The sequence below is a fragment of the Populus nigra genome, chromosome 19 (genome assembly GCF_951802175.1).
Source record: "Populus nigra chromosome 19, ddPopNigr1.1, whole genome shotgun sequence".
Lineage (NCBI taxonomy): Eukaryota > Viridiplantae > Streptophyta > Magnoliopsida > Malpighiales > Salicaceae > Populus > Populus nigra.
This window is the reverse complement of record NC_084870.1, coordinates 7,268,670-7,286,139: the sequence shown is the minus strand read 5'-3', so window position 1 is coordinate 7,286,139 and position 17,470 is coordinate 7,268,670. Positions and strand designations below refer to the sequence as shown.

Below are 17,470 nucleotides of genomic sequence, written 5' to 3'. Positions count from 1 at the left end.
CGGCGAAATTTCTCCCTTTTTATTTTAATTGCTTTGCTTTGTAGAGACCCAATTGTACTGGGCTTGGGCTTCGAACTTGATTTCTTGAAGGAGTGTTTTTTTTTTTTTCCAGGTCTTGTTAGGTATTGCTATGATTTTTTGTTTTTTTTTTAAAAAAAAATAGAAATATATTCTGTTGCATTGTTGTGTTTATTTTTCTATGGATAATTTAAAAAAATAACAGAAAGTGTTTATCAATATATCAATACGTTATCACTAATTTTCAATTACCATTTTAATTAACATAATTTTCTTTTTCATTTTGATTATTTATTTTTATTATTACCGTCCTGATTAACACAATCATCATTTTTATTTAAATTTTTTACCACAATCATTATTATTGTAATACATCATAACCTTTATCATTATTTTTAATGATATACCAAGATGTAACCTTTATCATTATTTTTAATGATATACCAATTATCACGTTGTCATTTTCACCAGACTCCGTTTAGAAACACATACAAATTGTGTGTTTTAAAAATTTAAATTTTTTTGTTAAAAAATAATTTTTTATGTGTTTTTGATCGTTTTGATGTGTTGATCTTAAAAATAATTTTTTAAAAATAAAAAAATATTATTTTAATGCATTTCAGCATAAAAAACACTTTGAAAAACAACCACAACCATATTCCCAAAGAGGCTCCTACCACTACTCCATTGTTATGATTAAATTACATAGCAGTATTATTTTTTATATTTTCAACCAATAATATATTAATATATTTCTTAAAATAAACACGTTTCAGGATTTTTTCATTGAAAATAAATAGTTTTCAAGAACACAAAAAACAGGAGATGGTATCAAATTACCTCCATTATTTATTTTAGCATGTATCCTGGAAGAAGAAAAAAAAAACATTTTCGAGTATATTACCTCTAAACAGTGTTTGAGTTTTAGTTCTTCTTGACTGTAATAAAACAAAAACATGAAACAAGAGTTAGAGATATTGTTACGGACTTGTACTTGCTTTGAAGGGATGAAGTAGTTTCTTTCTTTTTCCGAAATGAAAATCAGTCAAGAACTTGTTTAAGTTAGTCTTTCATAAAGTATTTTTTATTTTTAAATATATTAAAATGATATTTTTTATTTTTAAAAATTATTTTTAATATCAACCTATAAAAACAATCTGAAAATATCAAAATAAATTAATTTAAAATAAAAATAATTTTTTAAAAAATACAAAAATAAACTATTATTATAATAGAGTTGTTTGCTGATACGATGTCGTTGCACATAAACCATATGAATTGTCATGTCTTGTTTGTGCATGTAGAGGCGTTGAACCCTCGTTGCCCTATCGGCGACCGGAAGGGGCCATCGGGTAAAAAGGTCACTGGCCTTTCGTTGTGGTTTTGGATGGACATGATTAATTGAAATTCCTTGATTTCTGTAAACAAATTGATTATTGTACATGCTTCATTGTGTAATATTTAAAGAGAAATAAAAATAAAAAAATACTATAAATATATATTAATGGGTAAGTGGAAAAAAAAAATTTAACCTTTGCTGGTAGCTAAAATAGAAAGTTAATTTTCCCGCATGAAATGAAAGATAAATATAAATGCAAATATTTTATTATGGGTATCATTTTTATTATATGCATTTTTTTATTTAACTTAAACAAAAAAATGTTTAAAATTAAAGGGACGTGGAAGGCGCAACACTATAAATAGCAGATATGAGACGATGAAGACAAATGCTTATTATGTGGTCTTTTCTTTAGAAGTCACGAATTATTCAATGTACATTAAATATATTTGTTTGAATATTTTTAAGTCCTTTTTAAAAATGACTTCGACTTAAAAATATATAAATGTGCTTTTTAAAAATATTTTTAGCTTAAAAATAAATAAATTAAATTTATTTAATGATCTTAATGTAAAAATTAAAAAATATTTTTTTTATTTTAATACATTTCAAAATAAAAAATTATTTTGAAAAGTAGTATGGACTATAATCACAAATGTCCCTGAATATAAACTACAAAAGATTTAATTTTTTCGCTTTTAATTTAATTCTAACTTGTACTGTGTTCGTTATTCAAGAAAATTATTTCGTGGCATTTCTATTTCTAACCTGACACTTCATCACAAGGTAGCTCGAAACAAATTAATTACACTCAAAATCAAAACCTATAAAGCTTTTCAAATAATTCTATACAGAACGAGCATCTTACTTTATATAGTTAGTTACTGGTCTTATGCTGCAGGGAGGGCTCCGATTTAATTAATGTGTAGTCTAAGATACCGTTTGAGAACATGGTGATATTAATTAATGTTTAGTAAAAATTTAATTTTTTTATTGTATATTTTGAATTATTTTAATACGTTAATTTTAAAAATAATTTTTTTAAAATAAAAAAGTATCATTTTGATATATTTTAGTATGAAAAACATTTTGAAAAACAACTGCAACCATACTCATAAACAAGCACTTAGTAGAACACATTGATGACATTGATTATTTTTATACAATTAATTTTTTTAAAACCGAGAAACAAAAAGGTAGTGTTTATACTCGATAAAATAAATTAAAAACCTATGTGCATTTTTAAATAAAAAAACATTAACACCAGTTAAACATTAAAATCAAGGTTGATCTTCTCATTAAAAGCAAAAGATAAATGGTAATATAAATATTCTACATTTTATTTTTTATTCTACATGTTTTCATTTATTTTATTGGTTAACTATACAACTTATCTATATATAATATAATAGAAAAAAATTCAAATATAGATTATACTATTCTCTTTAAAGTATCATGAAATTTTAAAAAAATGATTAAGAAAAATAACCACTATTTTTTTTAAAAAAAATTAAACTAGATGATTTGAATAATAAAAGAAAGTGTAATGATTAAAATTTAAATAAAAATCAACGAAAAAAACATGACACCTGGCAAAGATTGAAGAAGCCTGGATGCACCCCTTTTTTTTTTTTATCAAAAGCAAAGTCTTCACTCTTTTTTTTTTTTTTTAATATACATTCATCGTGGTAGATAATCTATTTTTTAATATACTATAGCAGCACTATCCATGCTTTACAAGTTAATGTGATCAAGGTATGTATGTAAATAACCTTCTTGATCTTTAGGTAGGGTATAAAAACAAGATCATGCAAGAAAAAATCACACATGCTCTTCTCTCTGCACTTTTTCTTCTTCTTTTTTTTATGTTATTTTTTTCTTTTATATTTAGTAACTCAACTATCAGAGTACCACATATTCTAACAAGAACTTTGTGGGAAAAAACACTAAACCTAGAAAAAAGCTGCACATTCAAGCTCAATTACCACAACCCAAAACACAGCCACTTGAGAAAACAGGTTTTGTATGAAGCTTTCATGATTTGATCAATATATAACCAATTAATGTACATTTAAAAGGTGATATCTCATCAATTATGATCAATACCAGTATAAACCTTGAAACCAGAATGTTTTTCACTTTTTATGTCAACATATGCTACAAAGCTTCATCAATTAAATATATAAATTCTTATTTACGGAGAGAAAATACAATGCATACAACCATATGTATGCATTTATTACCAATATCCCATACAAGCTGGTCCAAAGGAAGATGAAATTGTTTGGATTTCGGTAAAAAAATCAATGCCTCAGCGGTGCGCAATAGAAACTCTTAAGAACCTAATAAAAATTATATAATAGTTTGATTACTTGAATGTAGTTTTCCCTTGATAAAATAAAAGAAATAACTCACCATTCCGCCACTGCCAGGAGTGTCATCACTCTCTCCCCCTCTCTAACCTTCTATATAAATTTCAAAAGAGAAAACAAACCAAAAACCAGAATCAATCAAATAATGGAGATACCGGTGATTGATCTCTCGAGATATTTAGAGAAAATGAGAGAAAAAAGAATCTTAGTTTTTGGGTTGGAAGATGAGGATTTTGAGGATGTGAAGGTGTTAATGTGGATGTCTGTATTGGATGATAAATTTTGGGAATTGGGTTTTTTGTGTTTTCGGGTTTGTGATGCCTGGTTATCGAGAAAGTGTGTGAAAATGAGGGGACGTTTTGGTTTTGAATTCGGGGTTGAGGAACTGAAGTGTTTGTTGAGTTTGATTTAGTGGATGGTTAGGACATTGTAGGGAGATAAAATATTTTGATTTCTGAGAGCGGTGGGAAAAGTGAATTTTTTGTCATATTGGTCTTGATGATAAATGGGAAAATTTGGAACTTTGATTAGTACCTGACTGCTTGTATTGGTTTTGGTTATTAGATTGGATTTGCACTACCACTTTGGGGGACGCGTTTGTTTGGTTGCTGAGAAAGTGTGAGAAATGAAAAGGGAAAGAGTATTGAACATTTATCACTATCTAAATCTTTTGCTATTTTTGGTTTGGGTACCGTTCTTGCTTTACGTAATCGGAGTTGGACAATGGTGATTCCTTTGGTTTCTGAGAAATGTGAGAAATAATGGAAATTTAGATCATTTTCTTTAGATTTTATTAACATGGAAAATGTGGACTCTGTCACTGGAATATTGCCGACATAATACCCCATATTTCAAGTCGATCAAATTGTTTGTGGATTCTTTTGTTTTTTATTTTTTAATTACCGAGTTCCATAGCAAAAAAATAAAAATAGAAATAAACACTGCTTATATGAATTTTAGTGCTAATTGCTCGAAGAAAACGAATTATTGGTCTATTCTTCCGGTTCTTGTTTGCTAGTTGAAAATAGATGTGTTTCATTAGGTTTTAGGATCATTGATGGTGACTAGGATTGTTTGTATGGATTTGTTATGGAAACACCATTCTAAAAGTAGCACATCATGATAGATGAACCTGTATACTGTTGTCATTGCAGAAAGGGACTCTGTTTGGTATCTAGTAGCTTAAGATTGTTGCTTTTTGTAAAGATCAAAGAAATGAAAAGGTAGATGCTCAAAAGTGTTTTGTTCACGAAGTTACCTTCTCTACCCAATTTTATGTTTTAAAAAGTAAATAGAAGTTTATCTTTCTGGGCCAGGAAGGAAAAGCAAGGGTTAGAAGGATTTTCTACTACCTCAAATTGATAACTCAAATTGTATATTAGTTAATTTTTTGAAAAAAGAGAGATAAATGAATCTTTTTTGTGAATGGGAATAACAGGTTGGGGTGACTCTTGCAGGAGTGGAAGTTCCAAGAAGCTTGGCTGATGAAGATATGCAAAAGAAGTTTAAAGCAATGCCCAGACAGCTCCAACCATCCATTCATAAAGGACCAGATCCTAAATGGCGACACTCGCTTTAAGGTACCGGATCATTCCTTTCCCTTTTAATGTTCCTGTTGTCTAGTTGTCATTTACTAATTTCATCCCAGTTTTGATAAGAACTTAGTTCGGAACATGTAATAGCTGAAGGTTTTCCTGAATTGAAAGACGGTATGGACTCACGGGGTCACAAAATGATCTCTGCAATAGAGGTAATCTGTTAACGTGGTTTGGTGGCATGATTGCATTTGTTGCCTATTATATCTCTTACAGAGTTCTCCATACCATGCTTTTATCAGGCTGTTGCTGAAATGGCCGCAATTGGTTTTGGTTTTAATTTGTCCAAGGATGCATTTACTTCTCTTATAAAACATGTTATTTAACTTATTATTTTGTCTATGTTCCTGTTTTCTAATCTATTCCCGTTGATCTATTTTTCACACTAAAGCAAGAGAAAGTAAATTGAATAAAAGAATGCTAATGCTATGATAATTTAATATTTTAATAAATACAAAATACAAATTTTTAAAAAATTAGCTAGCATGTATGTATGTAACTTGCGCAGACATGTGGAGAACCACCACCATCTTTAAATAGCGCATGGGGCATCAAGCGATGATGAAAAGCCACTTTTCATTGCAATGTTGGAAGTGTCTAGGCTTGTGTTGAGTTTCCCGAATAACATATACACATTATGAAAACAATATAACTAAATTATTTGAGAGTCTTTAAGATTTTGATAGATAAATTTAGAGTTGTTTGAGATTTATTATTTAAAGATCTGATCTTCTTCAGCTTTGAATAATTCTTTAAAGGTTGGTAATTCACACGATAGAGCTTTTTCGGCTCTGAATGTGTTTTTTTAATTAGACTTTGTAATTTTTTTATTTGATAGGTTGATTCTGGTTGACCTAATTAGTTTTTTTTTGTCATTTTTTAATCAAATATACTTTTTTAATTTCACCTCCCAGCAATTCAATATTTTTTTACATGCTTTTTTTATTTTATTTTTTAATATTAATTTATTTAAAAATTGAGTTTTTTTTTTCAGTTTGACTTTTGTTTTGAGCTTCATAATCCCACTCCTATGGTTGTAATATCTGAAATGAAGTGAGATGAGTTTGATTAGTAATTTGGAATTTTGGATGCTGATTCCACAAAATGTAAGTTTGATAAAAAAAACTACTAGTGTAACATATAATTTTCCAATATAATTTTCCAGGATCATTACTAGTATTTTAGACAAGTAAGAAATAGAACTCTACAACCCTATCTATAACTAAAGTAGAATATATAGCAGCCGGTAGTTGATGTGCACAAAACTTAAAGATGAAACAAATCTTATAAGACTTTAAATTTAATTTTGATCATCTATTTATTAAGTGTCGTAATATTAATATAATAAATATGTCTAAAAATCTTATAAAATACTCACATACAAAATATATTAAAGTGAAACATTATTTTCTAAGAGTTCATATGATAAAAGGTAATATTATAGTTGAGTTTGTAAAAGTAAAACATCAACTAGCTGATAGTTTTATGAAGCTTTTATGTAAGGATAGCTTTTGAGAAATAAAAAGAAATGACCATTGAGGTTTTATCCTTTTGTGAATATATTATTGGAAATAAATTGAATATATTTTAACGATAAAATGTATAAAAATCTGTTTTACTGTCAAATTCGCTACGGCCAATTTAACCAGCCGACAAATTGCGTCCACAAACAACAAACTCTATGGGCTTTCCAGCCTCAAAACATGTAGGGCGGGCCCAATAAAGGTCCATAGTTCCTTTAGATGACCTGGTGGTAAATTTTATTATTAAAAGTCAAGGGTCAAAGTATGTTGCCCATTGTTTTTGAAGGAGATTTTTGTTGTCATATGTGAGAAATTAATAAAGTCAAATCAACTTCACCTGATTGTCCTCCAAATGAAAAAAAACATGCTTACTTATTTAATTTATTTTTTAAGTTCAAATCTATTAATTAGTATCTCTAAATATTTATTAAATTTTTTGAATATATAATATCGATGTGGAGTATTTTTTAAAATTATTCAAAAAACCAGACTTAATCCTAGTTAATATATAAATTAATTGGAGTTTTCTAGTTAACCTGAAAAAGTAAAATAAAATAAAGTCAAATATAAAATGTTTGATTTTTATTACATGTCAAGCTGAAGGAGTTGAAACTTGAACGGTCATACGAATATAGTACGCTGTAATCATTTAAAAGAAATTTCACAATCTTGATTATGATTGAAATTTCAAAGATATGGTGTCGTTTTAATAGTTACGTTTAAAATATTTTTTATGTAAAAATATATTAAAACAATATATTTTTTATTTTTTAAAAAATATTTTTAATATTAATACATTAAAATAAACTAAATTTAAAAAAAAAATTTAAAATTTTTAAAAACATGATTTCAATTTCCAACCGCGCTACCAATGCAAAATTCTCAAAGGTGAAGTTTTGCAGAAACTCGCCTTCCTATGATTTCCTGGCATGGTCACCTTTCTCTACGCGGCTTCTTGATTATTTCTCTTCTCTCTTTCACCTATATATAGGCCTATTCTTCTCGTTGTTCAAGAAATCAAATAAATAAAATAAAATCTCTAGATTTAAATTACGAATTTTCTTTCAATATTTTCTTTGGTGTAAAAGTGAAGATGAAGCTCAATAAAGTGACCAAGATACTCATAGTTGTCACGATCATTACCCTACTGGTAACATCAATAGCAGCCGCAGGTGGAGGTGGTGGTGGAAGAGGAGGCGGGGGTGGTGGTGGAAGAGGAGGTGGAGGTGGTGGAGGTAAAGGTGGTGGTGGAGGTAAAGGTGGTGGTCCTGCAAGAGGTCGGGGTACCCCAGCAAAAGGAAGTAGCCCTGGGACACGCAACGTTGCAGGCGGCGGTACCGGTACCGTTCCTGGTGGAGCTGCAGGTGGTGGGGGGCCAGTACTGAGGGGTTCTGATCATGCTGGAGGGAATTCAGGTTCTGTGTCTGTTGCAAGGGATCCTGCTTCCATGTTGCTGCATATTCTTGTAATGTTTTGCATTTTCTTTGTGTTAATAATGCATTAGGTTTAATTGCTTAACCTCTTCAAAGAACTTGTATACATATATATATGACCAGAAATATTGGTTGTATATTAAATAATTGAGAGGTTAATTAATGATTTCTTTGTTAGTTTGAACCGTGTTCTTATTATGATTTGTTATCATGTTGTCCGAAAATTGAGCCTAATGCGTTTGCAGTCACGAGTTTTGAATTTAATTACCAACTGTATCCATTTTCGAGTAATTTTATGGTGTCCATCTGTTTCTTTTTTTTTGCAAAGGGGTCACGGTAAAGCATCTAAAAGGATATCACGAGCTATTTTATTTCCCTGCACACGATAAAATTTTCCAGCTCAGATCTTATCAATGGAATCCCGGCTTTTTTCCTAGTCGCTCCCGTTGGCATGATTTCTCAACATTTGCAAAACAATGCAGCTAAAAAGATTACTTTCTTTGAGCTGGCCTTGTTAGCGATTTAGCAATTGGGATTAGTCAAGCTTAATTCTTTGCTAATCTTTTCCAATCACTTCTGGCAAATTAAGCCACCATGACTTCTTCCATTGTTAAATGTAACTCAGAGACTTGTAGCTGCGAACGAATGTGTTGAATCCCAAACAATCAGCTTTGAAATTTGCAGTACAATATATTTTACATAACTATCTAATGACAGGCATCCCAAGCCTACATTATTTGCAAGCAGCAGTGAAGGGAGGGCTACGTCTACACCCTCCAATACCCATAACGCGTAGGCTGCGCGGCGATGGTTGTAAAATTGGAGAATTCGGTTTACCTGAAGAGACTGCAGTACTAATCAATTTGTATTCGATACCGAGGGATCCAGAGGCTTGGGATAATCCTGATGAGTTTTGCCCAGAGAGATTCCTGGTTTGCCCTGTGGAACAAGGTAACGAAATGGAAACTAAGAAGGGGCAAAATTTTGGTTTTGTTCTGTTTGGCGGAGTAACGAGAAGGTGTCCTGGTGCAAAATTGGCCTTCATTTTGATGAATACTACAGTTGCAGCTATGGTTCAATGCCTGTTTGGAAGATTGGTGCAGATGAAGATGGAGCAAAGGTTAACATGCAATGATGCAAGAAAAATCAGGCATGACTATGTACATGGCCAATCCACTTGAGTGTCTCCTGTAATTCACTTCAACCCATTTTCTGCTTAATTTTTGTTCCTTTACTGCTAAAATAATCAAATACATGAATGTCATGATTTTCTGATGTAGGCATTTGCTTTCTTTGTTAGTTAGCTTTCTAATCATAAATCAAAACAAACATGGCTTATTACGCAATGATTTGAGTCCTACTTTCAGATATCATCTAATATTATAAACATCAAGAAACCGTTAAGTCAACCAATACTATTATGTCAAGCCTAATGTCTAATGAAAGAAAATGCCTGGGAACCTGGGCTGAAAATCACACAAAAGCCAGAACAATAGCAAGAGCCCAGAGGAAGATAAAGAAGGTAACAAACAATAAAACAGAAGGAGCTAGAAGCACATTACCAGAGAGTAAAAGCCCCAAGTCCAACCAGAAACGATGCGAAAATGGATGGCAGATCAGTATATAACTGCATATCTTACTAGCAATATCGATGGCGTTTTATCTATCGTTTTCATCCACAACAGATGAACAATTGAATGTAAAATTGTACATTCTTCTTCCTTAACATTTAAACTCATAAATATTAATGTCCAGAGAGGTTCTTGGTTCCCTGAATGAAAAGGATAACCGAAGGGGAACTAGAAAGAAGAAATATTTTAATTTCGTTCCATTTGGCTGGGGAAGGAGAATATATATGTACCGGTTTAAACATGGCCTTCAGTTTAATGAAGAAACAATTGCATCTTTGATGGGAAGGTTTTTGGTGTAGATGGGGAGAAGGTAACATATCAGGCATGACCACTGTGAGCATGCTTGTCCACTTTTATGTCTTCATGTGATAAACTTCAACCATTTGCTGCTTGAGCAGTCCGCAAACTTAAACCACTTTTTTGTCTGATTTTGGAAACTTTATATCCGAAATCCAATTGACAGGAATTACTGGTTTTATGCAAAGTGGACAAGCAAGCAGGCTATTGGTTTATGAGTTCTATTGGGCTAAGCACATGTTTCAGAAGAATTGTTTTCTTTTCTTTTCTTTTTGTTGCTGTGTTGATGAGAATCTCCCGTTGTGCCTATACATACTATATATGGAAGGAGAGAAACAATTGGAGGGTGCATAACGTTGGAGTTTTCACTATAGATTTAACACTGAAGAACACTGTCCAAGCTGTTCAGTGTAGGTTACATAATACCACAATCTCGAAGGAAGCCTTGTTCAATTCTAAGTTTCCTGAGACTTGTCATTTGCAGACTATAGCTGATTCTTTTATGCATAGATTTCTTTGTGTATCTGTTAGTTTGTCTTTGTTTCTAAATCTGTTTTCCTGTAAGCTTGAATATGTTTTTTTTTCTTTAGTTGACTTACTGTACTGATTCCATATTTTTCAAAAGAAAAGTAAAATAATCACCACAGATATTTAATTGTTTGCTATCGTAGTTACTACAAGGGCAATAATTTGCAAAGGGATACATACACACCACAAGGTTCTAACAATGGCTGCCATGACTGATGTCGAATACTACTTCATTACCTTCCTCCTTGTGCTCACCTCAACCTTTATTCTCCAATACATCTTAAGGAGACTAACAAAGCACAGAACCCATCTTTGCCTCCCTCCAAGTCCTCCGGCACTTCCTCTCATCGGTCACCTTCATTACCTCAGTCCAGCAGCATATAAATGCTTGCACAACCTCTGCTCCAAATATGGTCCTCTTCTCTATCTTCGTCTTGGCTCCTTCCCTGTCCTCCTTGTCTCATTTCGCTTCAATGGCCAACGAAATCTTCAAGACACACGATCTCAATTTTGCATACAAACCAAAATCTCCTTTCGAGGATAGTATACTATTTGGAACCTCAAGTTTCTTTCATGCCCCGTATGGAGATTACTGGAGATTCATGAAGAAACTTTGTCTAACAGAATTGCTTGGAGCGCGACAACTAGAAAGGTCGCGGGGCGTTAGACGAGAAGAACTTGTTCGCTTTTTGAGAAAAGCGTTCGAGAAAGCTAAAAAAAATGAGATTGTGGATTTGAGCAAAGAGATAATGACACTAACAAACAATATTACGTACAGGATGGTGATGAGTGCGAGCTGTTCAGGACAAGATAATGATGTTGAAAAGTGTGTAGGGCTGGTGCGAGAATCCTTTCAGCTAGTAGCTAAGATGACTTTAGCAAATCTTTTAGGCCCTTTAAGAAAAGTAGGTGTTTTCTTTTTCCGGAAGCAGCTCTTGGATGTACCAAGAAGGTTTGATGAGTTGTTGGAGAGGATCATGGAAGAGCATGAAGAGAGAGCAAGAAGAGATGGCGGTGAGATAGAAAATAAAGATTTGATGGATATTGTCTTGGAAGCATATCACGACAAAGATGCTGAGGTTAAGATAAGCAGGACTCAAATGAAATCTTTCTTTCTGGTACCATATAATTTCCCTCTGTCTTTCTATCTTCAATAGAACTAAAGTGAATAATTCTGTCTCAAAAACTTTTTTCTTCCTTGTGCAGGATCTCTTCTTTGGAGGCACTAGTACCACAGCACATTCGATGCAATGGTTAATGGCAGAGATGATCAATCATCCTCAAGTGTTCAAGAAGCGTAGAGAGGAGATAGACTCTGTTGTTGGAAGAAATAGACTAGTGGAAGATTCAGACATCCCAAGTCTCCATTATTTGCAAGCTGTTGTGAAAGAAACACTTAGACTACACCCACCAGCTTCTATAATTACTAGATTAAGCCGTGAAGATTGTAAATTCGGAGGATTTGATGTACCGAAAGGAACTCTGGCAGTAGTCAATTCGCATTCCGTGATGAGGGATCCAGAGGTATGGGATAATCCAGACGAGTTCTATCCTGAGAGATTCTTGTTGGCCATCCCCAAAGAGGAGGCCGATGACAAAATGGGAAGAAAGGGGCAAGACCTCAATTTTTGGTCCTTCGGTGGGGGAAGGAGAAAGTGCCCTGGTGTAAACTTGGCCTTCAGTTTGATTAATGCTACTGTTGCTGCCATGGTTCAATGCTTTGACTGGAAGCTTGATGGAGCTGAATACATGGCAAGGGCTACATGGAAGTTACATCAGGGGTGACTATGAGCATGGCCCATCCACTTCTATGTCTTCCTGTGGTTCATTTCAACCCGTTTGATGCTCCTACTAAAGATAATTAGGCAACAGATTAAGGGCGATCCAAGTTAATTACGTGTTTGTGCTTCCATTGTTGTTACTTCAATTCTGTTAATTGTAAGCCTACCTTCAATAGTTTCTGGAAATCCTTGTATATCTATGATTCGGTGCAAAATGGAAGTCAGGATTCAAATTAATGATTGTCGATATTTTCTGATCAAGATTATCATCAAATAAATGTCCATTGACTAATATCGTGGCATTTAAGTAACTATTTGTTTTTGCGGCTGGCTGATGTAAAATAAATTTTAAAAAATAAAAATAAATATTGTTTTCATATATTATTTTAGAAAATATTTTAAAAAATAATCACTATCATATTATAAAATATTACACCATAATTGAGTAAATAAATTGTTATCTAACCAGCCAACTTGTATCAATAAAAGTAAAAGGAGTTTGTGGTGGATCCGGTCAAAGAGAGACGCCTGAGAGTTTTGGCAAAGCAGACAATTTAGTTATTATATTATATTATATTATATTTAATTGGGGACCATTCAGGAGAATCCTTTTGCCTCTTTCAGTGCAGTGCAGTGCAGTGCAGGTGGGATTTAATTCAAAATTAATTACGAGGATTCCGATCTTCTTAATTTTAAAAATCAATTTTAAGTTTTTTCAACGGTACCGTTTTATGAAAAAAATCGAGGAGACACATTATACATCGTACTTCATCCTTAGTTAATTACAGTACCCGCTAATTGTAAGGAATTATTAACACCGGTCATAATAATAATAATAATAATAATAATAATAATAAAAGCCGGTCACTCAATCGGACTGGGCCCATTTTTATTTGGAAAGAAAGTATCCTTCACTAGCAAGCCTGTCACATCATAAAAAATAACATTACCAAGGAGCAGCCCCATCGTCTCCCGCCGCGAAATCCTCTCTCGTCTATCCCGCTTCTTTACATCTCCCGCCGCGAAATCCTCTCTCATCCATCCCGCTTCTTTAAATCTCTATTTTCTAATAATGGCTTTACAGCTGGTTTTGCTATATTGGTTTGGTATTGGTAGAGATAAAAGTTTTATAGATGACTTTACTTCGATCAGAAGTTCTTGTTGTAATCTAGAGTTAAAGATATTATATATAGGTTAAATTAAAAATATTAATTTTTTTAATGAATAAAATAAAATAAATATATTTCTTAGTAAAAACAATATAAAAACACCTAAAAAATTCCATTCGGAGCCAAGAAAAAAAAATTAAATTTTTTTTTAAAATACTTTTAAAATATCAAAAACAAAGATTATTACTCGTCGTTTCAGCAGTGTTTATAATTTTTTTATTTTAGTATGTTTACCATTCGATTTTTATCAAGATCATCTAGGAAATAATACTTGTTGTGCATGAATAAATAAAATCACATGCAATTTCTGCTTATACCTGCATGGCAAATAAGAATCTTTCTCGAGGATGTCGACGAAAATCATAGTCGTTCCTCGTCCGTTTTCTTTAAATAAAATAAAAATAGAAAAGCACGTGTGGTGCTTGGTTGAAGGATTTGGCATTTATCTATCCGGAACTTGTTTATTGTTATCCGTTGGATTAAAAACGACAAGAGAAGTTGTCTTCGCTCTGTCATAGTGACACGTAGATGATCTTTTATTATTTCTTCCTATCTTGGTAGATATTTGATTTTGTGGTTCATAAAATAAATATTTTTTCAATGATATAATTCTAAAATAAAAAAAATAAATATTTATTTATTTAGTCAACATTTCTTTTTCTTAATTATTATTTTTATTTGACATCACTGTGATCTCTTTATCAGCAGTTGAGTTTTTCAATATAAACTTAAAATAATTAAATTTCATAAAGAATTAAACTTAGAATGAAAAAAATGTATTTTTTAGATAAAATTCATTTTTCTATGTTAATGAACAACCCTTTTTTTATTAGAAACTTAATTCTTCATATAAAAATCTATCATGATCTATAAAGCAATTTTCAATCAATAAATAAAGAATAAATGATTATTTTTTATAACCATATGAAAAATAAAAGTATAAATAATTTGACTTTCATATGTATAATAAAAATTAAGCTTTGTTTGACAGCGCTATCCATCAAGGCAGACGATGTTTTTATTCACTGGTGTGCTTTTTATCATCTTCGATAATCAGAAAATTTTGTTTCAAGTTTTTGGACCTCAGCCTGATTTTATTTTGTTTTTACTTGAAAATATTTTAAAAAAACCTATAAACCTTAATAACTTCATTTTTAATCTCAAAACATCTTTCAATCATTCTAAAAAATTAAAATTAAACTGAATAAAAAACAATAAAAACCCTTGTCCACTTCTTACAGTCTAGATCTAAGAGGATAAACCTTCTCCATTGAACTTCTTCCTCCATGACGAATATATGAACATAAAAGCTATATTTGTTTCTCAAAATTTATTTTTAAAAAAATTTAAGCGAAAAATATTTTTTGAAAGTTATGAAAAATTTAAAAATATCATATTATTTACTGATTATATCAAATTTAGTCCTCAAAATTTTGATTGCTATATATATTTTGTTTTGAATATTTATTTTTCAATTATATCTCTTAAATTTTAATTTTTATATTAACTTTGGTCCTTATTTTTATAATTGTTATTTGCTTTTCTCTTATCATTTTTTTATTGAAATTTTTTATGTATCAAATTTGATCTTCATTCTTTTGATTATTACTTATTTTATTTGAAATAATTTATGAAATGTTAATTATTGTTATTTTAATTTCTTCATCTTTTATCTTTTTATTTTTTGGATTTGATCTCTATTATTTTGATTATTATTTATTTTATTTGAGATAATTTATGAAATTATATTTTTTTTCAATTTCATTCTCATCCAACCTTTTAATTTGTAGGATTTGTTCCTCATTATTTTAATAAACTTGAGAAAAATAAAACATTAATAAGTTATTTTTCAGCTCATTTTCCATGACATAACCAAATACTGGAAAGTGTTTTCCAACTTATTTTTCATTGCACTGCCAAACATCAGAAAATAATTCACTTTTCCAGAATTCACTTTCCCGAAATTCATTTTCCAAAAGAAAACTACTTTCCAGCAAACAAACGGGGTCAAAAATTAATCTTTTTTATTGTTGAAATGTGGCAAACCAAAATATTTATCTCTCCTCTTTTTTTTTAGCAATTTTCTTTCTCATCTCTCATAACTTAGGGATTGAAATGTGATAAAATTAAAATCTAAGGACTTAAATGTAAAACATAAAACTATAAGGACCAAATAATATAAAAAAAATTTTAAAAACAAAGTGTACTTTTTTAGGCTATTTATAGCAATCAATTAGTTTTTTTCATAAGATATTTCATCTACTTGTTGTAAAACACCTATATATCACAATAATAATGAATAGTGAAGAGCCAAACTTCCTTTTAGTTTAGCCCTCAAGATTTTTTTAGGATTTTTTTTCAATTTAATTTTCTAACAATAGGTTTATTGGGTATAAGACTTTATAATTTGCCTTTATTTATTTTTCATGGAGTTATTCTGATTTCATGATCGAGGTTGTAAGTTTTACAGGTTAGCCGTGTTAACTCAAATTATTTGTTTTTGTTATTTTTCATTAATTTTTTCTCAACTTCATCCATTAACATTGAGATCATTGAGAATTGAGCTTCATTGTTATTTTTTGATTTTTTTATATAGGGTTATCATGGTCTTATAACTCGGATCGCAAGTTTTTTTAAGTTAGCTAGGTTGATTCAAGTTTTTTTTTTTTTATCATTTTGTAATTGAATATTTTTTTTCAATTTTATTCTTCAACATTGGGTTAGTTGGGAATTAAAATTTATATATTTTTTTATTTTATTTATAAGGATATATCTTGGCTTCGTGATCTAGATTTGACATGTTAACCTAAGTTGAATAAAGTCATTTTTTTATTTGATTTTTTTCTCAATTTAATCATTCAATACTGGGTTAATGAAAATTGATATTTATATTTTTTATTCACTTTCTATGAGATTATCATGATCTGATAACTTGATCACATGTTAGGTTGGTTGATTCGGTGTCTTTCTATATATATATATATATATATATATATATATATATTATTTTTATCCTTTAATATTGGGTTGCTTGAGAATCATGCTTCATAATTTGTCTTTGTTTGCATTTTATAAAGTTATCATGATCTCATGACTCGGGTCACAAATTTGGTCAGTTGACATATGTTGTTTTTTGTATACTTTTTCAAATTGATTTTTTTTTAATTTCATCCTTCATCATTGAGAGTTGAACTTCATAATTTGTTTTAATTTATTTTCTACAGGGTTATTTCGATCTTACAATTCATGTTCAGCAAGTTAATTTAGGTTGACTTGACTTATTTTTTAAATGAATTTTGTTTTCAGTTTTACCATCCAACACCGAGTTGATTGAGAATTGAGTTTAATAAATTTTTTATTCACTTTTTATAAGGTCATCAAAGTCTAATAACCCGGGTAGCGAATTTGATAGATTAATTAATCTGAGTCGATTTAATATATTATTGTTTCAATATTTTAAAACAAATATTATCTTGATTTTTTAAAAGTCAAATTATATTTTTATCAGTTATTCGATTTATCTTTAAATCTATCAAAACAGCCAATATATATATATATATATATTTTGCTAAAAAAACACATTAACAATACTGAATATTTTTTTTTACATTAGTTTTTATTTTTTCCGTGTACAGTTCAACAAACATGGGTACTCCAAGACGAATTTCTCAATTATTTATTATACTAAGTATAAAATAAAAAAAATATTCTACTTTTGAAAAATAAGACTGTATTCTTTGCTAATCGTAGTCAATGAATTTATACGGTCTTAGTCTAACGCCGT

The 17,470-nt window shown here is 30.4% G+C and overlaps 1 protein-coding gene across 1 annotated transcript; it reads left to right on the top strand.

Annotated features, from left to right (window-relative positions):
- The first annotated feature begins 10,843 nt into the window (after positions 1 to 10,843).
- On the top strand, positions 10,844 to 12,754 carry LOC133679778 (cytochrome P450 705A22-like). The gene is given in 3 exon segments (XM_062102472.1): positions 10,844 to 11,199; positions 11,201 to 11,854; positions 11,943 to 12,754. Coding segments are annotated over 3 exon segments (1,497 nt in total). The 5' UTR covers positions 10,844 to 10,935; the 3' UTR covers positions 12,522 to 12,754.
- The last annotated feature ends 4,716 nt before the right edge of the window (positions 12,755 to 17,470 follow it).